This window comes from Gymnoscopelus microlampas, assembly GCF_963454915.1.
Source record: "Gymnoscopelus microlampas genome assembly, chromosome: 9".
NCBI classification, from domain to species: Eukaryota; Metazoa; Chordata; class Actinopteri; order Myctophiformes; family Myctophidae; genus Gymnoscopelus; species Gymnoscopelus microlampas.
In genome coordinates, this window is record NC_139946.1 from 10,633,486 (window position 1) to 10,656,742 (window position 23,257).

Consider the following 23,257-nt stretch of genomic DNA (forward strand, 5'->3'; position numbering starts at 1 on the left):
ACGTGAATGGGCACATGTTATTGATGCTGTCAAAGTATTTTTCTGTACTTTTTTCTATGTACAGTTGCCTTTAAGACATGATTGAATTTGAAAGTCCTTTAAAAAAATCTCAAAAACCCTCGTCAGTCGATTATGTGCACTGCCAGCCTTGGATCATATTCAAAATAGTGTTTGCAATTTCTCTCTTTTTGGTCTGTACATATAAAGTGCTTCCCGCATGGCAACGGATGTTAAAATGATGTACGGTTCCTCAGAAATACCCGTGTTTTCCGTATTGTTCAATAAAAAGCATTTTAATCCGATCGGTGGCCATTTTTACCGTATGCTTTTATCTAAGCGACCCTATCAGTTGGGAGGTGTATTGCACTCTGATACATTATAACTCTATGAGAAAATGGCCACCAATCGGATTAAAATGCTTTTTATTGAACAATACAGAAGATACAGGTACTTCGGGGGGTCCGTACATAATTGTAACATCCGTGGCATTGGGGTAAGCACTTTATATTTGCAATCTAAACGCTGATGTAGATGTCCGGACTAAAAAGGGATGAAGTGCAAACACTATTTTGAAGATCATCCAAGTCTCGTATCAAGGCTAGTGCACTGCATGTATCCTTCCGTTGTCCCATCCTTTCAAGATGAAGAGATGCACACTGCTTGAAACAAATCACATTACAAGAAGAACACAATTACAAAATACATTTTTAAGATTAAAATAATGCAATTATATAATAATAAAAACAATCTGGGTAAGAAAGTTTGCAATAAACGGAGACACCTCTGTTGGGGGGGTTTATGTACGGAGTCTGGCAACCCTGGCCTGGAAGCTCGCCACAGCGCTGAAAACTTGTTGTTATATCGGGGGGGAAAATGGCGTCCAATGTTGAGGCCCCTGAGCCTTGGTACCTCGCCCTTCTAGGTTTCGCAGAGCATTTCCGAACGTCCAGTCCGCCCAAGATCCGACTGTGTGTCCACTGTCTGCAGGCCGTGTTCCAATTCAAACCCCCGCAGAGGATCGAGGCCAGGACGCACCTCCAGCTGGGCTCGGTTCTATACCATCACACCAAGAACAGTGAGCTGGCGAGGAGCCACCTGGAGAAAGCGGTGAGGGAGCCTCTCTGGGAAACAGCTAGCTCTGGTCCAGAGCGTTAGCGAGTTCTCGCTAACGCTCTGTTAGGAGCGGGTGCTATTCCCATGAACTGAACATCCCACTACCGTACGAGGTCTCCAACTTTAGTAAAACATAACGGAAAATAAAATGTGTCCGCCAGACGGAAATTTTTGTATTTACTCACGTGCGCCCTCTACAGATCTGGTCAATGGTAATTTATATTGACCAGATCTGTAGAGGGCGCAGGTGAGTAATTCAAATAATTTCCGACTGCTGGACATATTTTATTTTCTGCCCAAAACGTGTATTATACAGAGAAGGTGGGGTCCTTTGACGTTTCCCACCGCGGAGAATAGACTTTCAACAACACAACTGCATTTGTTTTGATGATTAGGGAAATTGTTGTCTTTATTTTTTACTAAAGTTGGAGACCTCGCACGGTAGTGGAATTTTCAGTCCATGGGAATAGCACCCGCTCCTAACAGAGCGTTGGAGAGAACTCGCTAACGCTCTGGACCTGAGCTAGGAAACGGCGAGGATGGAGGGGGCTAACATAGGCCACAAACAAAAACAACAACATCAGTGATGGAACATTTTTTACACGACTGGTCCTCTTTTTAAGGGAGAATCTCGATCAGTGTTGCCATGTCTGCTTATTATAAGCGACTTTGGTCTTGTTTTTTCCTGTAAAGTTGCTTGTAAATATTGGTGGTTGCTGTTTTTGGGCTTGTTTCTAAAGTGTAGTTGCTTATTTGGGCTGCTTTCCTAGATGTTGTTTAAATCAGTGGTTCTTAAACTATTTCATGTCTATCTTCATGTCAAAGGTCCCCCCAAATTAACTTGTACTTGGCCACAGATCTGAAAATATTTCGTGCCAGGCACCCCATACAAGATTTGTGTATTTAAAATGTTTCAAAACAAATGTTTCTTGGCGTTGTGAGCTTGGAGATCGGCTATTTTCAAATGGCTGATTTAAAGTGGTTCAAAGTGTTCATGTGGCTTCTTTTGGGCTGTTTTCATAGACCTGGTTGCTTATTTCTGCCACAAAATCTGGCAACACTGATCTAGATGCAAAATACAGTCAGCTAGCTTTTTTTGTAAAGCTGTTTGCAAAACAATACTGTCTCTCACTTACAGTTAAACTAACACTGCCGTAATGGCTAAAGCAGCTGTAGAAAAAGTTGTGATGACAGAAGTAGAATGAATGCCTTTGTGTATTGACAATGATATCATGTAATGCAACTAATGTATTGTCTGTCTCTGTTTTGCAGTGGTTCATATCACAACAGCTCCCACAGTTTGAAGATGTCAAATTTGAGGCTGCCAGTATTCTATCAGAACTCTTTTGTCAACAGGTAAACCAGTCTGTAAATATTGCACACACACAGTTGGTGACATAAGGGGTTGTTCATTTTGACTTTTGATTGTGTTTCCTACACATACTGATTAGATTCATATTTAATGTTTGTTCATTTTCAGAATCTGGTGGATTCTGCAAAGCCTCTTCTGCGCAAGGCCATACAAATTTCACAACAAACACCTTATTGGCACTGCAGGCTGCTGTTCCAGTTAGCGGTATGCAACTACAATTCATTTATGTGAAGAGATTCTGGGAGGTGAAACATAAGACATTTCCAGAGCGTAGGAGTGACTAAGCATTAGTCCTTGTGCCTTCATAAAGCAATCAACAAATATGTTTTATTAGTGTTTCACTTCCCAGATTTCTTGCAAATGCCAAATGTCCTATTCTGGAGCCCTGATTTACTCATTTAGTGTGCATGTACCCATGCAGTGAAAAGCACTGCACGGGTACAATCCACTCAAGTTTAGTGGACTTTAAATGAATCGATGTTCTTGACAACAAAGTCTCACTGTAAGTTTATTGAAAGAATTGTTGAATTGCAGGTTTTTTAGATTTGAAAGTTAAGACTCTAACGACCAAAGAGCAGATCCATCGTCATTATTTGAATTCAAATCCTCCATGTCTTATTACAGCAACTTCATACACTGGAGAAAGACCTGGTATCAGCATGTGACCTGCTTGGGGTTGGAGCCGAGTATGCCAGAGTGGTTGGCTCAGAATACACCAGGTGATTGATTTGTATTATTGATTGTTGTTTTAGCCCTGCTAATGGCAGGGCTCTAAGGAGGCAATGTGAGATCTGTCTGTCCGTCAGTTCCACCACATGTTGGTCCCAAACAAGATGTCTCTAAAACTACCTGCTAGATTGCCGTGGAATTTGTAGAGTGACTTCATGCTCTACAGTGGATAAGCTCTACTGGTTTTGGTGACCTGGCCTTTCCTCCAGTTCCACAGGAAAAGTAGCCACACACTTTTAGCTCTGACGCAATAATGTATTAGGCCGTGTGCAACCCTTAGTAAAAACGTTTCACATGCACAGAATATATATAAAAAATCTAAGAAGCCAATTACTATGAAACTTACAGAAACATGACCTCTAGCATGGCAGTTAGACTCTTACTCTTGTTTTATGTTGTGATTATTAATGCACCATTCCACGTTTCCAGACTGACGGATGGTCTGACTGACCAACATTGTTCATCATTACTAAAATGTTTAAGGGATCCTATTTGTACATCACGTGACAAAAGTAAAATGAATTGTTTTATGGTATAAATTGATTCTAATAGTAGCCTGTTTTTTCCAATGTTTGACATATCACTTTGGAATAAATCAGTCACTGCTGACATTATAAGTTGCTGTTGGGCTGCTTTCATTTTCAATGAAAAATGAAAAATCACCATAAACATGTTTTGCAACGCTACATGTCAGTATTTAAAATGATTGCTCTCTTGACTGCTTTGCATTGAAGTATGAGCCTGTCAGCACTCTAAACTTGCACATTTTGTTAGAGTTAGGCCAGAGAAAAGATAGGAAAATTAGGTCCAGGTTGACATTTTAGCCACTGCTAAACAGTAAACACATGTGTTTCTGCAGCAATGCTGCAAGTTGTGTGCAAAGTCTGTTATGGCAACTGACGTAGACAAACCGTAATGGGGTAAAATACAAATTTGTATCTTATTTTTTTTAAATCTGACTACTTCCTTATTCTTATTTTATATTCTTGAATACTAGCTGTATCTCTTTATTCTTACCTGTATCTGTTTCATGCCTGCTGCAATTCTGCTTTGACACCTGAATTTCCATCATGGGATGATCAATAAATGTCTGCTTGTGCTGCATTCTTCAGATTTGAACATTTAGTGCCCACATTTGACAGAGATTGGGTAAAAAGGAAAACTTCCAATTATTTTAGCCAGGATTGCATGAATTTCTTTTAATTCTTGTGATCACAGAATTCTGGATGGATTGATACTTTGTCTTAATTTTCACAAATACATCACAAGGACAAGGTATTAATGTAGCTGTAAGGTTGCTTACTCTTACTATTTGTTTTACATGGATAAAGTTCGTAATGTCTCTTCTGCTTCAACAGGGCATTGTTTCTCCTCAGTAAAGGAATGGTGAGTAACCTATCAAGTTTTTGGGGCAGTGAAGTAGTGTTGAGCGTGCTCTGTTAGGCCAATAAATGGTTTATTGTTAACAGTGAATGCCCATGGATAGCGCCACATTTACACCTCTCACAGTACATTAGCATAATAACTAAACTAAACACTTTTAATAAGTAATAATGATAGTGCTATGTTCTTCTTTTCAGCTGCTCCTGATGGAGAGGAAGCTAGGTGAAGTGCACCCTCTGCTCACATTGTGTGGAACCATTGTGGACAACTGGCAGGGGAACCCAATCCAGAAGGAGTCCCTCAGGGTCTTCTTCCTGGTCCTACAGGTCTCGCACTACCTGGATGCTGGACAGGTGATGAATTGTTTCATTACAACGTGTCCTGTTAAGGACAGGGAATTAAGGACGAATTGACAATTTAAACAGCTTATAGCGACATTTTAGACCTGAAATGCAATGCAACAGGACATGAAAATAGATGTTTGTTATTTTGCAGTATATACAGTATATTTCTATACGCACGTGCGCACAAACACACACACACATACACAGTATTGTGTATGTTTGTTTACATTCCGTATTTGAACATTATGGCCTATAGTATTATTGGCCCTGCAGGAGGAAGTGTGTTATGATCATTTCCTGTCATCTGTGTGTGTGTTCTCAGGTGAAGAGTGTGAAGCCATGTCTGAAGCAGTTGCAGCAGTGCATTCAGACCATCTCTACACTCCACGATGATGAGATCCTGCCCAGCAACCCAGCAGACCTCTTCCACTGGCTCCCTAAGGAGCACATGTGTGTCCTCGTATACCTGGTAATCAGAACTTCCTATTCATGTGTGTCCTTGTATGCCTGCCCGGTAATCCCAATTTCCTATTCATGTGTGCCCTTGTATACCTGGTAATCCCTATTTACTATTCTGTACTGCTTGCGTGCACAGAATGAATGGATTTTGTGTCTTTACTTACTGCTTCACAAGGAGTTGGATTATTAGTTTGGAGAAGAAACCCTGCATTATGCTTAGTCATACGATGGTGTCAACCAAAGCTCACAACATGACGCATTGCGTCGCTTGGGCTTGTGAGCTTGTAGATTTGCTATTTTCCGCATGCAACACCATCATACGACGGTGTATATATATACCGTATATAAATTAGGCAGTACTCTGCCATATGGCTGTCACTACTAAATGTATTTTACTATTCTACAGGTGACGGTCATGCACTCAATGCAAGCTGGCTATTTGGAGAAGGCACAGAAGTACACAGACAAGGCCCTCATGCAGCTTGAGAAACTAAAAAGTGAGTTGCATTGAATTTGTTTCTGTCATTATCTCCCTATCAAAAAAAAAAAATCATTTAAGAGGCTTGAACATTGGAGCTGTTAATTTAGAGCTTAAATGATCTCCATTTGACACCCTTCATCATAAGCTTTGATCACAACATTCCTGCTGTTCTAGTGTTGGACTGCAGCCCCATCCTATCGACCTTCCAAGTCATTCTACTGGAGCACATCATCATGTGTCGACTAGTCACCGGTCACAAGGCTACAGCATTACAAGAGGTATTACGATTATCCATCTTCATTTTGGGAAGATTTGTTTTCCCTTTTTGGTTGATTATGTAGCCATCTGTGAATGGCCATATTTCAGTGTGTGAAGCCTGTACACAGTAAAATGTGTTAATTCACTTAACCCAGAAGAGTTGGACCAAATGGACCTATACGTACTGAGAATCTTTACGACTTCAACCAAACCGCTTTTCTTCCATCATGTTACAAAGAATAAAAATGCAGGAATAGCACATGAAAACATCTCTGACCTTTTGTCCATCTCTAGATCTCCCAAGTGTGTCAGTTGTGCCAGCAGTCTCCCCGTTTATTCACCAACCATGCTTCCCAGCTTCACACGCTGCTAGTGAGTACTTTGAACCTAACACTAGCACAGATGACAGCATATCCACGTCCATGTGTGCAGTTGCATGTATTTGACAGGATGTTTATACACACCATAAGGCTGAAAAAACAGCAGTGTCTCGGTACACAAGACTGGGGCATCTACAGTATGAATCCAAAGAACTAAAGTACTAAAAAGATCGTCAACATAAGCGACATGTCTTGTCTTCCTCTCCGACAATTTTCTAGGGTCTGTATTGTATCTCGGTAAACTGTATGGACAACGCAGAGGCACAGTTTACCACAGCTTTACGGGTGAGTGTCTTGTTGGGTCTGTTCAACTGACAGGGATTTCCAAGTTTATTTTATACAGTAGGACATTTTTGATGAAGGATTCTTTTTGTATGTGTGTGTTCATATATTGATATTATTGTTCCAGCTCACGACACACCAAGAACTTTGGACGTTTATTGTAACCAACTTGGCGAGTGTCTATATCAGAGAAGGAAACCGACATCAGGAGGTTAGTCTGCTAATACTGACTCACAGTTACAAAGTAAAACAATGAAGAAGTAACATGTGAATGGACCATATAGTAAATGCATTTAAATGCAATTTTCTTCCAGTTACATTTTATTTTATGTAAAACCATATAAGACTGATGAAAATGTAAAATAAAATCAAAATACATTTAAATTGGTTGGTTATGTATACTTTACATAACTTCTGACAATGTTTTCAAAGCACATTATCTTTTTCTTTTTAGATTTTGAATGTTTTTCTTACCTTCCAGGAAGCCATTGGTTTCCATTCATTTCAGTACAGTATGAAAATCAACTTGCAGAGGCTTGAAACTTGCTTGATATAGGTAATAAAGAGTGAACTCTGTGTCACCTTCATTTTTAGTGAATTACATTATCAAGGCACTGATTCATTTTTAAAGTCTAGGCATGGCAAGTTTATTTGTATAGCACATTTAATCAAAAGCAAGTCAGGTCTTAAACCAGTGAGTGGTCAGAGACCTTTATGTTATGTCGACAAAACATTCAGTTTTCGTCAGCAGCAAAAAGGTATCATGGAATTATTTCAGATATCTGTGTCTCCTCAGTAGCTGTCACTGTAAACTCACACAGTAGATTCACAGACCTCACAGTTGCGCAAGCGCCACAGCAAGCCAGTCGTTGTATAGCACGTCAAAACTCATCATAAAACATTTAAGATTACAACTTGGAGAATTGTTGAATCTCGTAGCCATTTTGGACATGCATTGTAGAACTTAATTAATCACATGTCAAGTTGGCTTGTAACCTGACAGCATTACCGGTCCCGCCACCGTTAATTTTCACCTGCGCTTGGTGGGTTGACGGCTCCTGTGGTTTGCCAGCATGTGTGAGGCCAAGGGTGTGTGTATAGGGAATGGGATGGTGGTGAGTGTGTGTGGGTGAAAGGGCATATGGATGTTGTCAATTCTGGCACTTACCCACAAAGAAAATGGCGTTAACAGTAAAACTGATGCCGTTATTATCACAATATTCTATGAATCTAACTTAATGTGCAAATCTTTTCCCTATTTGTTCTCCAGCTCTACAGTCTTCTAGAGAGAATAAACCCAGACCACAACTTCCCAGTCAGGTAAAATTAATAAGAGCATATCAAGTACATTTTATTTATCAGTGTGTAATTTTCTTCCTTTATTTCTGACATACTTTCAACACGATACACTCAGATCTCTGCAGGCAGGTACTTAAGACTAGCATACATAATGCAGTAGCACAATCTTCTGTCCACAGCAACAGTATGCGTTAAACATTTTAACTCGCAACGCCTAAGAGGCACCCTAGTGGCACAACCAGTTAATGTGCATAGCACATTTTCTTGCTTTCCTGGTTTCTAGTCTGTTAACTCAGTCATTATAGACAGATGACTGTGATCTTGCGAGATCTGCTTCTTAGTAAGGTTACAGAGGCCCAGGGCCTCGCGATGACAAGTGAGGTAGATTATTTTCTATTTATTTTTATTCAAAAGGTTTATTCAAGACCTTATTTTCTTTACTGTCAAATCTTGGTTTATTTTTATATATTTGACTATATGTTCGAATTTTGAATATTTGTTGACAGCCTATCATGCATGCTTTGTCAACAACATTAAGAAATGTACAATGCAAGTTGAACCTGTCTTGTGTTTTCCATCCAAGCTCCCACTGTCTCCGTGCTGCGGCCTTCTATATCAGAGGACTCCTGTCATTCTTCCAAGGACGCTACAATGAGGCCAAGTATGGACTCACCAGTCACCACATCCTGTGTTATTGTTCCTCTCACGCAAACCAACGATATAACTCTAAATTTGTTCACATTAAATCCTCCTTCATTTAAAACGGCAATCAATAAATAGTGTATAAAATAAAATGTAGCCAACATGCTGAATGCACCCAATTTCCTTGGATTTTTCTGTATCGCATCCTTCTTATGTTGCAGACGATTCCTGAGAGAAACACTGAAGATGTCTAATGCAGAGGACCTAAACAGACTGACTGCCTGTTCTCTGGTTCTGTTGGGTCATATCTTCTACGTTCTGGGGAACCACAGAGTAAGACTATATACACATCATTGTACACTGATTTTACATGAATTGGCTCGGCTATAAGCTTCAGGTGACCTCTGGCACAAATTGATGAAATGTCAAACAATTATAGAACAGTTCTGTTATTGACTTCAATCAACCCTTTCAACTAAATTATCTGTTGAGATAAATACTGTATTTCTTTGCGATCATACTGTTCTTTTTGCCTCCCGATTTGCAACACACAGCAGATTTATTGCATCTGTGAGGTTCCCTACCAAGTTTTCCCCCTGATGAGATATGTTGTCTTCTATCCAGGAAAGCAACAACATGGTTGTTCCAGCTATGCAGCTGGCCAGTAAAATACCCGACATGTCCGTCCAGCTGTGGTCCTCAGCACTGCTGAAAGGTGGACTATTGACCCCTTATTTTCTTACATACTTCTAATTTACTCATTTTGTATATCTTTCTCAGTTGTGTAACACTGGCTTGTCTCTGTCAACATCCTAATTACCAGCACTTATGGAAATGTCGTTCAGATACTTTTATACTTGCATTTCTTTGCCACAAATTCCTGTTTTCCACCACTGAATCTAGTAAGAGAAAATGGCTTTAGATGAGGACAGATTTTAACCATGCTTTGTCTGCACAGATTTAAATAAAGCCCTGGGGAACAACATGGATGCTCATGAAGCAGCTCAGATGCACCAGAACTTTTCTCAGCAGCTGCTGCAAGACCACATCGCTGCCTGTAGCCTCCCAGAGCACAACCTTATCAGTGTATGTACTTGCTTCCTTTCCATTTGAATAGCTTTCTTTTTTTTTTCACTCAATAGTCTGACTGGATGGCTGAATTTCTTAATGAGTATATTTCACTGTGTTACAGTGGACGGACGGCCCTCCTCCTGTCCAGTTCCAAGCCCAGAATGGCCCTACCACCAGTCTTGCCAGCCTGCTATGAGGGGATACTTCTGCCTCGTGCATGACCCTAGCTGGTACCTTAACACCACACAGATGGATGCCTAATAACCTGCTATCTGGACCTGATATCTGAAAGGATTCAATCAAAGGATCTTAACATGGTTCAGGCGTACACTTTATATTCAGGCTTCTCAAGATGGCTTTCTGATCATTTCAGAATTATTCTAAAAGAATTGTCACTACTGTTCTGTACCTATTCCATCGTCTCGGTTGTCCATTAATGCTTATTTTGTGAAGGGGCAGGGGCAGACAGTCGATTGGAATGGCGAGGGACATGCAACACATTCAAGGGCTCCTTTGCGTCAGATCTTGAGAATTGTGTTGGACTGGGTTTCTTTCCTTTCATTGGAAAATAAATGGTGTAGTTAGATGGACAGTAGAAGAAATTGTAGCCGTCATATAATTAATTTATTCATGTTGATATTTTTTTAACTGATGGTAAATATTTTACATGTTGGCTTTTCTTTGTATGAATGCAGTTTTTTCTTCATGCATGGATGTTACTGATGTTGACTGCCCTATACAACTTTTGATAACCCAATTTGCTATAGAATTTCACCCTTACTAAATAATGACTTGCACATGGTCAGCATGAATTCGATATGTTGGAAATATGATGACTTTATTTTCACACAAATACTGGTACATTACGTGCAGTTCTTTAAGGAACCAGATGATGTCTCTGTTGAGTCATCTATTACTATATTTATATTCTTTATATCATGGCCACTGTGAGAGAGCCAATGTGCCCCTTAAATACACATCAACTCATGTATAATTATTTTTAGAGTTCTACAGTATATGAATTCCTATCAACAAATTCAGTTTTACAGATATTCACATTTGAGCTTTGGAGCTTACAGTAATCTTCAGATATACAAAAGTGAATTTTATTTTGTAAAACTTTGTCTTAACTTGTTAAATGTCTTTCTTTACATGTATAGATTTGCGACTTGCTAAACCTTTATTGTACAGTGACATTTTATAAAGTCAGTTTAGTAAAGTGTGAAAGGTATTTTTAGCTATCCTATGTAGAAATCAAACTCAGTGATTGGTATTTAAGGCACACTGTAAGTGTAAGGACACAGTTTAAGCTTGAATACTGGCATATTCTATCCAGTTACTATGTTTTTATCACTTACATTGTTTTCAACAATTTTCCAATATATATATTTTTTAATTACACATTGGTGTGTGAACCTTCTGTTAATATGCTGTTATTTTGTTATTTGCCTCATTTCAATAAAAAAAAGAAATATGGATGACCATGTGATGACATGTATTTTTTTATACTAGATAGATTATACAGAAAAGGGTGATGTACACATCTCTTGAGCACCAACACATTAATTTGTAAACGAGCATGTTTACTACAGTAGGGAAATATTAGTACGGTAAATAAATAACTGACTGAATAAATATATTGCATGGCACTATTTGTGCCTGTAGGACAAAATATAAAAATAACACAACATCAAGTAAATCAAAGAGGCTATGTGCACAATTAAAACTTAGTGTCTTACCGGGTGCGCAGTCTAGGAAGATTCTTTTACCGGCAGGATTTGCAAAAAGATTATTTTATTCAGTAGTATCTGAATAGGCAAACAAAGGCAGCAATGACAACAAAAGGCAAAGCTTTTAGGCTTTGTTCTGAAATGCATATGTTGGGTGTTTACTGCCCATGCCTATTAAATAAAAGTACATGAAGGACATTTCCATGAGAGCTTGCAATGTCTTTGACCACAGTGTACTCGGCCTAAATTATAAATTGGTAGAGAATATATTGCAAGAAAAAGTGACTCACAACATCAATCTCGATCAATGGCCTCTCAAGGTGTACGGCAAGGTGAACTGTAAAGATCTATTGCTACAATGTTGCTGTGTCTAGTTTGGTTACCAAATCATTTTATTCTGATAGAAGAAAAATAAGCTGTAGTATCAAATATTTAGTTTCATTGGCAAAGCCAAATGTAATGGTATTGCATAATGCCTACAATCTATATTCACTTCCCACTACCTGACCAGACTGTGTTAATGCATGTGAGCATTCTTGACCAGTTACCTGGTAACCTGGTAGATAACTTGAAGCAAAATGTCCATATTTACTTTGCCTGGGTTCTTAGATTAGTTCATTAGCCTATTTATGTCCTCTTTGAAAAGGTTAAACAATACATACAAGGATTGTTGTGGAAATCCATATTTTCAAAATGTTAAACTTCTCATTCTTTTAATTGTTTTGATTTGACCAATACATGATCTGACAACAAAGGTACATTATTTGGAGGAGGTATAGGTGCAAAGGAACAAAGTAAAATCTGTGTTAATTTAACTCTGAGATTGTACAAATGGACCTGGGTCCATGGTCCACAAGGTGCCATTGGAGTTACTGGGATGTCCTGTCATGGAATTAGGGCCTTTTTTATTTATTTTTTATTTTACTAACGTATTAGTCCTGTGGGGGAAATTCAGTTTTCAGCTTCACCCAGCCATAGGCAGATTTTGAGACAAAGGGCCCCTGGACACAGACTTGTAAAAGGCCCCCCAGGTACAATGATTTGCAGTCAACACCACAATAACTATTTTCAACTGCAAGAGGATCTACGACGCACATGCACGTGCATAGGCTACACTGAATGCCAACACCATATTAACACACCTGGCTGCATCTCAACAGGATGTTACAGCTTCCAATGCTGTTTTGCACTTGTTTTTTTGCATGCCCCTCTAAAGTATTATAGATAAACTGGCAGGATAAACATGGACTAAAAAGGTATTATGATGGTTTATGTATTTTGTGTATTAATTCGGATCCCCATTAGCTGTGCCCTAAAGCACCGCTAGTCTTCCTGGGGTCCACATATAAAAACATTACATACATTTAAAACATTTTAAAAAATATATAAATAAAAAATATATAAAAACATTAAACTTTAGAACACATGTAAGACTAATTAAAAACAATCTAGAACATCCTACAAAAAATATTTTCCCAGGTGTCTCTTTACTAGCTTTTTGAATAGTGATTTCTGTGTCACTTCACATTAACAGTGGTAAAGAGTTCCATGTTTCCATTTCTCTGTATTCTACTGTGCGCTTAAAATAATTTGTGCTTGCCTTGGGAAGTGAAAACCGGCCTTGGGTTGCCTGTCTGGTGGCATATGTATATGACTCTAAATTGTGTTTCAGCTGACTGTACCGAAATGATGGGGTTTTGGATTGTAAAACCTTCCATGTTGAGAGAGTAGCAGTGCAGCAGTCATTTTGCCTTGAACCTTTAGCCATTCTAAATGGAAGTGCATGGTTTCTTTCTTGTGATGTCAATGTCAATGTTTAGGGTATTCCTTCAGTTTTTCAGTAGGACTTTTGGGGCTCTGTGATTGACATGAATGACTAACCCCGTTGAAAAAGCAAAGCTAACAGCGATAATTCGGGGGGCCCTGAGTTCTTGGGCCCCTGGGCCTGGGCCCGGTAGGCCCATGCGGTAATCCACCCCTGCACCCAGCTGATGGCTGCTCAGATGGTTATGATGAGTGCTCAAGGGGGAGCAGTTAGGAGTTAGTTTCTTGCTCAGGGACACTTCACCAGCTCAGTGGCCTTGTGAATAGTATCCATCCTGATGATTTGTTTTTCCATGTGGCACTCTGAGATTCCTTGTGAATGAAAAGTGCTTTACAAATAAAATGCATTATTATTATTACCTGGTCCGAAGGAAGCCCGGAGCCATCTTCTGGAGCCAGGCCCAGAAGAAGGGCTCATCAGCTCGTCAGAAAGCGCCACAGCCTGAAGAAGTAACGTGGCCACTTCTCTGTCTTGTGGATCCACCACTCACTGGAAGGGGGTCGGGTATTCTGCTTCTCTATGTGAAAAAATTAAGCCTCCAGGGGCCAATGAATATTGTATAATAAAGAGACTACAATACCCAGAATGCCTTAGTATGCTGCTTAGCTGTTTCCAATGTTCATTTGATAGCTGCATAGGTTCCTTTTTGGGGGTAGCGTCTCTTTCTGTAGGTCACAAGGTCCCCGGTTCGAGCCTTACCATATGCAGGCTTCATTTAAATTGCCACACACAAAACATGACCGTATTAATTAATGCATGCATACTTTTTAAAGATAACATGAAATGCTACTTTGAGAGTATGTATTTAATTATAACGAACACAATACAGAGATACAATATCCACAATCCCTTAGCACTCTGCTCAGCCGTTTATAATGCTCATTTGTTAAATGTACAGGCTCCTTTCTCTCATGTTCAATCAATTCTGTTTCTATGGCTTGTTGCATAATTCCATTTTCACATTTCCTGTTGCATTCCTTGGCCCCCGTATCACTGCTTGCAACTATATATATATATATATATATATATATTTTTTTTTTTACATATATCCTATGGGCATATCTGGGGCCCGGAGGGACCACATGCGCAAATCGGTGTAGGCAACGGTTTCTGTTGTGTGACATAAAAGGGACACACGCCTCGACAATGGCCTGCGTTGTTAGGCAACGGTTTGTGTCTTCTGGCAAAAGTGCATGTTATTCACCGACCATCAGGGGCCCATATATGGAGAACTCTGATGTCATCATTTGAAGTAAACGTACGGATGTCATAGTCTGGCCTGGACTCCATATTTGGGCATGGCTAACACGGAACTCCATATATAGGCATGAAAGGGACATTGTGCGCCTCGACAACGGCCTGCGTTGTCTGGCAACAGTTTCTGTTTGTGTCTGACATCAGTGCATGTTGTCCGTCATGATGACATCAGTGAATGTTACGTTTGTGACACCTGCGGTCCACTGACCGACTGATGCACCCTCTAAGCATGCACAGCCCTGTCACATGGGCAAATCTGTGTTGTTTAGGCAATGGTTTCTGTCTGTGTCTGACATCAGTGCATGTTTTATACCATGACATCAGTGAATGTTACATTTGTGACATCCGCGGTCAGTTCACTGATGTGATGCACCTTCTAAGCATGTGAAAGATGCGCAAATCTGTGTTGTTAGGCAATGGTTTCTGTTTGTGTCTGACATCAGTGCATGTTGATGTTGTCCACCAGCCGGCCCACCCACCCATTAGGTGAGTTTAGGACTGAGGAAAAGCATTTTCTGTTTCTGCTTTGGACCACTTGGAAACCATTTGCTGTAAACAATATCAAGTATTTTTAGTAATATAATGATTATGTTTTCATGCCTTATCTCCTTGCCTTCGCTTTTCTATTTCTATGGTGGAAACTGGAAAAGTGGAAAACTGAGTGAGCCGCCTCTAAAAATTCCTAGTTCAAAGAACGCAACATTCGCCACTGAGCCTGTTGTACCGGAAACTTCCCAGTTGTGATGTGGATTGAACGCAGCATGACGCCGCATGTGTGTTAGTGGCTCATTATCTGGCAACCGAAGTGGCAGCGGACAGACAGAGAGGGGATCCCCGGGATTTTTACACCGAATTACGGGTGTAGCTAGCAAAATAATACATCAAAACAATTGGGGAAAAAACTCAGGGGAACCCTGGTCAAGCTGCGCCTACACGCTGTAAGTGAACACATTCAATAATGCCTTTGAAAACCAATGTTTATCTTTGGGATATTTTGATTTAATTAAAGACACGACGACGGGAAGTTTCCCCCCCTGTCGACGTTAGCGCTGCTACAAGATGCTAGCACAGCGTAGCTAATGGCTAACATTAAAGGCTAATCCGTGTACTTTAATGATCGGGCGACCCTTTTTCGCTCGACAACAATGACGTATTTTCAACTTTAGAAAAAAAAAGTTTGTACGTGAGAGTCGCGTCGACACTCAACTTTAGTTGGAAATATGTCTTTTTTTTTAAATTATCGAATGACACTTATTATTGATGAAGGGGTCGCGCAACGAAGTAACGTTAGAAATGAAGCTTCACTAAGTTGTGGTTTGTGTTTCGGATAAACCGCCTCAAAAAGTACTGGAGAAATGATAGAACTCCAAACTTTTGCTCACGTAACTTGCAGAGGGGCAGTGGTGGAAAGTAACTAAGTAAATGTACTTAAGTACTGTACTTGAGTACAATTTTGAGGTATTTGTACTTTACTTGAGTATTTCCAATTTCCAATACTTTTACTTCTACTCCACTACATCTCAGAGGCAAATATTGTACTTTTACTCCACTACAATTATTTGACAACTTTAGTTACTAGTTACTTTGCAGATATAAATGATCACATTATAAAACATACATTAACCACTTTAGCCCTATTTTATACCTAGGCTATTTGAAAATAGATTTTTAAACATGTTAGTACTTTTACTTTTGGTACTTTAAGTACATTTTGATACCAATACTATTGTACTTTTACTCAAGTAAACAAAGTACTTTTACTTAAGTAAAACATTTGAGTACTTTTTCCACCACTGCAGAGGGGATGCTTCAAAACACTTCAGATGGAAATGTACTTTTGGTTGAGCTGCTTTTAGATATACAAACCGTTGCCAAAACAATCGGCTTGTTGTATTATAGTATTATAGTAAAGTCCTGATGATGTGTGTGAATCCAGAACAGAACAGAATTCTATCGACGAGAGATGAGTGTCCCAAGGAGTTAACATTAGCTCGCTAACGTCGTTAACGTTAGCAGCGGTGTAAAGTAACTAAGTACATTTACTCAAGTACTGTACTTAAGTACAATTTTGAGTTTTTTTTTGTTTTTACTTTGCTGGAGTATTTCCAATTTTCAGTACTTTTACTTCTACTCCACTGCATCTTATAGAGGCAAATATTATACTACCCCACTACATTTATTTGGAAACTTTAGTTACTAGTTACTTTGTAGATTTAGATTATGATCACAAAACATACATTAACTACTTCAGCCCTATATACACTTCAGCAATTTGAAAATAGCCTCACAATGCTTCGCGATGCGAGCTTGTAGATCTGCTATTTTCAAAAGATTTTTAATACATTTTATACATTTGTCAACTTGTGAAATGGGACATTCTGCGTAATGAATACTTGACTTTTGGTACTTTAAGTATATGTTGATGTCAATACCTTTTGTACCTTCACTCGAGTACATTTTGAATTCTGGGCTTTTACTTGTAACAGAGTATTTCTACATTGCAGAATCGTTACTTTTACTTAAGTAAAAACACTTGAGTACTTTTTCCACCACTGAACGTTAGCCGGCTAACTGAGCTAGCTCGCTCTAGCCAGCGACTCATCGATATATATGGCATCGGTTTGATTGTCTGTTGTGTATCGCAATTTGGTCTCTTATGATAATCCCAACTTGGCTGAATGTTGTTTGTTGTCATGCGGCGCAGACGCATGTGTTCATGCTTTTTGTCATGATCTTTGTGCTGTTAACCACTGTCAGCAGTCAGTGGCTGCTGATCTACCTAGCGTTGTTAGCTCCAGGCTTTATAGTAGACTAGACAGGTTGTTGATGGCAAGCCAAGTTAGCATGAGATAGCTTGTTGTTTATGGGTTAGTTGGAAAGAAGTGTTACTCATGACGAAGTTGCACCACAGAAGTTCATGGATTTTTGTAATCCACCCGAGTTGCAGAGTTATTGCGAACACGAGTATTACTCGTTGACTGTATAGAAGATGCTCTGCGACTTGGCGAGAGACCCTGATCTCAGAAACTGGTCAGATTAGCTCAACCATGAAAAGCCTTTTTAATGGAGGCGTAATGGTGGACGACGGCTATGTTCCCAGTAGTGTGTAAATGAGCGAGTGAGGACTTTGCACCGTACATATCCCAGACGGGGCCAGCGGTTATCATCCACCCACAGACATTGGGCTGTTAAGCGTCCACCCGGTTTAAATTGTCCAAAAAATATAAAATCATTGTTGGTAGTGATACCAATTGCTCTATAGTAACTACTAACTAATACTCAATTCCTGAAACATAACCAAATATGTGTATATAAGCAAGCAGTTGTTTTAGAAATATCGTTGCGATCAATAAAGTCTTTTTTTTAATCTAGTATAATAATCATGACTCAATTTCTTCATTAATCTAGGCCTGGGGTCTTCAACGTTTTCAGGCCAAGGACCCCCTGAGAGAGATGAAGCAGGGACCCCCTCTATATTGTGTACAGTTGTGTTTTAGATGAAACTTTTTTGTGTACTTGGTCTGCCCTTTTTTCCCTCTACACCTAAACCTCTTTGCCAAAAGGCGCTGTGAGCTTGTAGATCTGCTATTTTTGGCTAAAGTTCTCCTCAGAAAAAGGGATGCTTGGGTTCAAGTGGTTAAGGTAAAAAAAAGAGATATCACACAAAGAATGTGCGGACCCCCTGTAGTAACTCTGAGGACCCCCTAGGGGTCCTGGACCCCCTGTTGAAGACCCCTGATCTATGCCTTTAAGTATTATTACAATAGCCACTGTTTTATTGTAGATCTAATATACTATAATAGAACAACCCACAGAACATTCAGGTGTATTTTGGCCCTAACCACAGTGTTCCTATCTTATCTGCCAAGAAACTACCCTCCATTGAGCCCAAGCAGGTAGTGTTGTACACCCCATGCGGGTGACAGGGGACACATGTCGCTTTGCATAATTTCATGATGGGCATTGGAGCTGCATAAGGATTGTGAAAACCCCTCCTGAGAGACAGTGATGTGACCAGACATGCATTGATACTGACTTGATCCACTTACTGTAGGCTCTGCAAAAGGCCAGCGGTGTATGATAGGGTTTGTGGGTGTCTGCCCGGAGCTAATCTTGCTGATACGTTTATGCTTTTTGAAACATTGAACTTTTATTTGGTAATGGAAGTCAATGGGGCTGTGAGTGTGATCGCTCTGAGACATTGCCCAAATTTGGAGTCATACATGAAGTTTGGATACAGAAGTCCAAGCCAAGTGCAAGATCCACATTTAGTTGATCTGTTTGTTAGTGGATCTGTTCTCTATCACCAGTTAAGAACATTATTTCTTTCACTTTTGCTACAAGTGTGGGAACGTGGCAAACATTTTTTGTAAACCAGAAAGTGTTTTGTGCTTCTATTCTTAATGTTCATCTTTCAAGCTTCCTTTATACAATGTGATTTATACCAAATTATGTATTTATTTATCTATTTTAAATAACATGTTAAACTTGTTGAGTCAAAAAAGAAATATAGATTTCACACATGCTGAGGAGCCAAACCTAACCCGGTTCACCTGGAATTTAATGGCAGAGAAGCCAGATATTTCATGGATGTGTTTCTGCTTTTCACCTTTTATAATGCTTCACACTGAAATCTGGATTTAACAGTCAGAGGCCAAAGGTCTCCACAGAGGAGTATGGGGTAGTTGTTATTGTTTCCATCCATCCATGTCTGACCATGAAGTGTTATCATAATAACATCTCTGCAGTGAGTGTCTGTATTCCACCATGAGCCCAAGCCTAGAGTAAAGATACCAAGGATTTGTCTGCAATGTCACAACTACGCTTAATCTTGTGGCAATACTTGAGACTCATGCCGCAAAATTACACCATCATCAGGCTAAGGCTTACTTTATATTTATCGTGACATTTAACTGAAAGTGGCCATTGTTGAAATCATCACCAAGTCACCAACCAAGTATAAATTAAGACTTGTTATTATCAAGTCAAGGCCTCATGAAACTACAGGCTAAATACACACTTTCGACTGTTTGTCATATATCATCACTGTCCTGTCTGTGGCATTTTAATTCGTAGAGCAGCAGGTCACAGCTCTGCTGTGCAGGGTCCGCCATTAAGGTTTTTTCCTACTTGCCCTGCAGGTCAAGTAGAAATGTATATAAGGGGTAAGTAACTGCCTAGGGAGTACTGTTGACTCAGAGGCTTGAATGTTTGCTTGTAGATATTTATTTTTGTGTGTGTGCGCCGATGTGCTGTATGAGCGCATCAGAATGACAACTTTATTGTCACATGACTGATTTACAGGTGTAAAGAAGTGGGTGAAACAAATTTGTTTTTGTGTAAGCTCCATCATTTTTGTTTATTTCCAGAAAGGGAGGAGAAGAAAGAGGAGGGGGAGGGGCGGAGCAAAATGTCAAACAAATAAGCAGGTCAAAGAGAACATAAAAAGATCAAGAAGATATCTACATATTATATACACAGCAGATACAGTTTATTTATACATGAGATTAAGCATAAAGTGAGTAAGTGGCAACACATTGGTATAGCGGCAGGTGTGTGCATGATTAGACATAAGGCATGTCTATTGCATGTGAGGCAATTCAATTGAATTCTGAAACTTTATTGGACAGTGGATATATAGTGGCCTGAAATTCACTTTTCAAAATGAAAAGAGGGGAATTTCCCCTATGCTTCACATAGGGGAGATTTATACACTTTGGGATTGTACTTGTGAGGATAACTTAAGGTCTCGTGTTACTTAATATCATCTTTTTCCTCTGGATCTGCCCTGTGTTCTAACTGCTGTGCTGCTTCTGGCCACTTAATGTTCCTCACAGGATCAATAAAGTTATGTGTCTCTCTGTCTGTCTCACTCTCTGTCTCTCTCTCTGTCTCTCTTTGTCACTTTGTTCCAATTTAAGGGGTTCTAACTAGGACTGAACGATATGGAAAAAAATCTCGATTTATGGCAAATATCGATACAATATTTGTTACCTTTCCAATTTCATATTTGATATTTTAAGTGTTGCAACAGTGAAAACTAAGCATTCTTCAAAAAAAGAGTGGGGAGAATTTATATTGTCCATATCGTTGCCTTTTGATATCCTGCATGTTCACAGATGACGATATGATAACCAATGATATATCGTTCAGCCCTACTTCTAACTACTGTAGTTTTCTCCATGTTCTATTCTTGTACTCTGTCTCCTCTTCTTTGTGTTTCTCTTTGTCTCTCTCCTGTGCTTGGGTCTTTCCTCTTAACGTTTTTAAGTTAAGATTTTTTTATGCTCTGTCGTGACAAAGTATGATTTGGGAGGACTGGAGGATTAACAGGAGGATGACAAAACTGGTCCTGTTATTAGCGCCAATGCTTTTGGAGTCTGTTTTTTTCAGAACGGTCTTGGCAGATAGTTGTACTTCTCGCAGATGAGCGCCTTTGGGAACCGATACGCAGAACGACCAAATGCTCAGTTAATTGGTAAATTGATTTAATCAAGTAATTTTTTTATTGGCAATTCATCGATAATCAATAGTCAATTGATTGTTAACATCACTACACCATACACATTACAACATACACAAGTACAAGTGTATTATTGGTGAACATGCAGCAGGGACAGACCAGCCTAATGATCAGTGCAATCACACAAATGCAATCTTGTGCAATGTTAACATACGCACTTATTTTGGTCGCAGTGTAGAGCCCTGCTCAGGCAGAGAGGTTAAGAAAAGGCAGATGATGGCGGCCCGACGGGCCCGTAACTGATAGACAGGTTTCACTTGACTAGAGATGTTTTTCTTCTTACCTCGGGAAATCAGGCACCCGTTATGTTGGACCCTGCCATGGGGTCACCAGAAGTAGGGTTTATCCTGCAGACTACCTGTTGAGCCCATTTCCCACTGGAATATTGTAATATTAATAAAACAAATTGCCGACATATGCATTGGATAGTCATTCCCACAACCCACAATTCCCTCTGCCTCCTTTATGGTATGGTGGTGACTGTTGACACATGGGATGAATGCAACACGTGTATGCCTTTTGCACCTGAAAATGTTGCACACCACGTAGGGCTGCGTGATTATTGCCAAAATGATTATCATGATTATTTTGATCAATATTGAGATCCCAATTATTTATCAAGATTATTTATAAATTGTGTGGCAAAAATATCGGCGGTCGGCGGTACACAATAAACCGGCTTTCGAGACCAATGTCAAAATGGAAATTATCAGTAGAATACTGGCTGTACATGCTATTTCCCCATTCTCATTGGTTTGAATATATAAGACAGAGCATTGAAGCATAATTATGAGTTTTTGGTTATTGAGAAGTGAATGTAATTGTCTCCGCCAGGCCGAAAGGCATGGCGAGAGAGTATGTTTTGCACCCTGTCCGTCCGTGTGTGTGTCCTTCTGTCTGTGAGCGGCTAATCTCCGGCACTGTTGGCCCGGTCGCTGCAAAACTGTGCACACACACTCCCTGGATGCCAATTCAGAACCTCTGCCTCAAATTTTTCACATGGGCCTGTTATAGCGCCACCAGGAGGCCGATTTGTGCAAAACCTTTTTTTTCACATTACTCCTACAGTTTTTAACCAAACGTCATGCAAATCAGTACACAGTATCTCTATAGTCATGTGATCAACCCTGATCTGTCCGATTTCCCATATTCCATCCTCATTGCTTAAGGTTGCCATCCAAAGTTTGCAAGATTGGTCCGTTTTGAACAAACTGCCTCAAACCATGAATGCAGCTTGCAATTTCCGTGAAATTTCACACGCACATTCCCACTAGACCGAGGAAGAAATGCCACCCTTTTCACATTGGCCTGTTATAGCGTCAATGTGAGGTCTAATTTAGCAAAACACATTTTTGGAACAAAATGCCTCAAATCATGAATGCTGTGTCTGATTGCTGTGAAAGACCTAAGAATAAATGGCACCATTTTCACATTGGCCTAATATAGCGCCACCAGGAGGCCAGAATAACGTACCTGACCTGGCGGAGACCTGTGCTCCGAGAAGCACTTTTTCTAGTTTTGTTATGTTTTGGGATGGGTGATATGGCACAAAATAATATAGACAGACAGATGGATAGATACATACTGTAGATGGACATTATTAGATACATATCTACATGAATACATACATATACTGTAGATAGATACATACTACAGATAAATATGTAAGCTATTCGTTTTTATGCTGCTGTTCTATCATGTGACATTCGGTGTAGGCCACAGCTGTGTTGGAAAAATATTTGCGAGTGAGTAACTTGTAGGAAGACTACTGATCAACTATTTTGAGCAGTCTCGTGAAACCCACATTTTCAACGGTTTTACTTTTACCATACAAACGCTCAGTTGCCTGTTTCCAGCTATTACTTTTCTCAAATACCGTTTAGGCTGTGTGCTACAGCTGTTCTGTTATTTAGGGACCAACTCCTCTGTGTGTCTGTCTGTCCATTGATTGATTGCTACTGCCGCTGCGCTACTAACAGCAGACAGCTTTAAGGGGGAGGGACCTCTTGATGGACGCATGAGCAAAAAGAACAGATCTTCAAGCTGACAACACTTGTAGATCTGTTCTTTTTGACGAACGACACCATCGTGCGATGGAGTTTAAGTTGC

At 39.8% G+C, this 23,257-nt stretch overlaps 2 protein-coding genes across 2 annotated transcripts in view; both read left to right on the forward strand.

The window, feature by feature from the left end:
- The first annotated feature begins 838 nt into the window (after nucleotides 1–838).
- LOC311052077 (MAU2 chromatid cohesion factor homolog) lies at nucleotides 839–11,288 on the forward strand. Its single transcript, XM_084066882.1, has 18 exons — nucleotides 839–1,107; nucleotides 2,386–2,469; nucleotides 2,594–2,689; nucleotides 3,110–3,204; nucleotides 4,573–4,600; nucleotides 4,795–4,950; nucleotides 5,264–5,410; nucleotides 5,807–5,897; nucleotides 6,056–6,159; nucleotides 6,434–6,511; nucleotides 6,739–6,804; nucleotides 6,929–7,012; nucleotides 8,072–8,121; nucleotides 8,684–8,761; nucleotides 8,964–9,075; nucleotides 9,367–9,457; nucleotides 9,701–9,828; nucleotides 9,935–11,288. The coding sequence occupies exons 1-18, from the start codon at nucleotides 874–876 to the stop codon at nucleotides 10,007–10,009; spliced, it is 1,797 nt and encodes a 598-aa protein (XP_083923008.1). The 5' UTR covers nucleotides 839–873; the 3' UTR covers nucleotides 10,010–11,288.
- A 4,088-nt stretch (nucleotides 11,289–15,376) lies between these two features.
- The window catches only part of gatad2ab (GATA zinc finger domain containing 2Ab), a 40,736-nt gene continuing 32,855 nt past the window's right edge, over nucleotides 15,377–23,257 (forward strand). Inside the window, exon 1 of the mRNA XM_084067273.1 lies at nucleotides 15,377–15,563. Within this exon, the coding sequence (XP_083923399.1) occupies nucleotides 15,397–15,563 (167 nt within the window). The 5' untranslated portion in view covers nucleotides 15,377–15,396. The remainder of the gene's footprint in view (nucleotides 15,564–23,257) is intronic.

Excerpts from the sequence above, each read along its gene's own strand:
- LOC311052077 (XM_084066882.1), top strand. The coding sequence starts at position 874 with ATGGCGTCCAATGTTGAGGCCCCTGAGCCTTGGTACCTCGCCCTTCTA. Across the intron at positions 4,951-5,263 it reads ACTACCTGGATGCTGGACAG|GTGAAGAGTGTGAAGCCATG; the intron begins GTGATGAATTGT and ends GTGTGTTCTCAG. Across the intron at positions 9,829-9,934 it reads CAGAGCACAACCTTATCAGT|TGGACGGACGGCCCTCCTCC; the intron begins GTATGTACTTGC and ends ACTGTGTTACAG.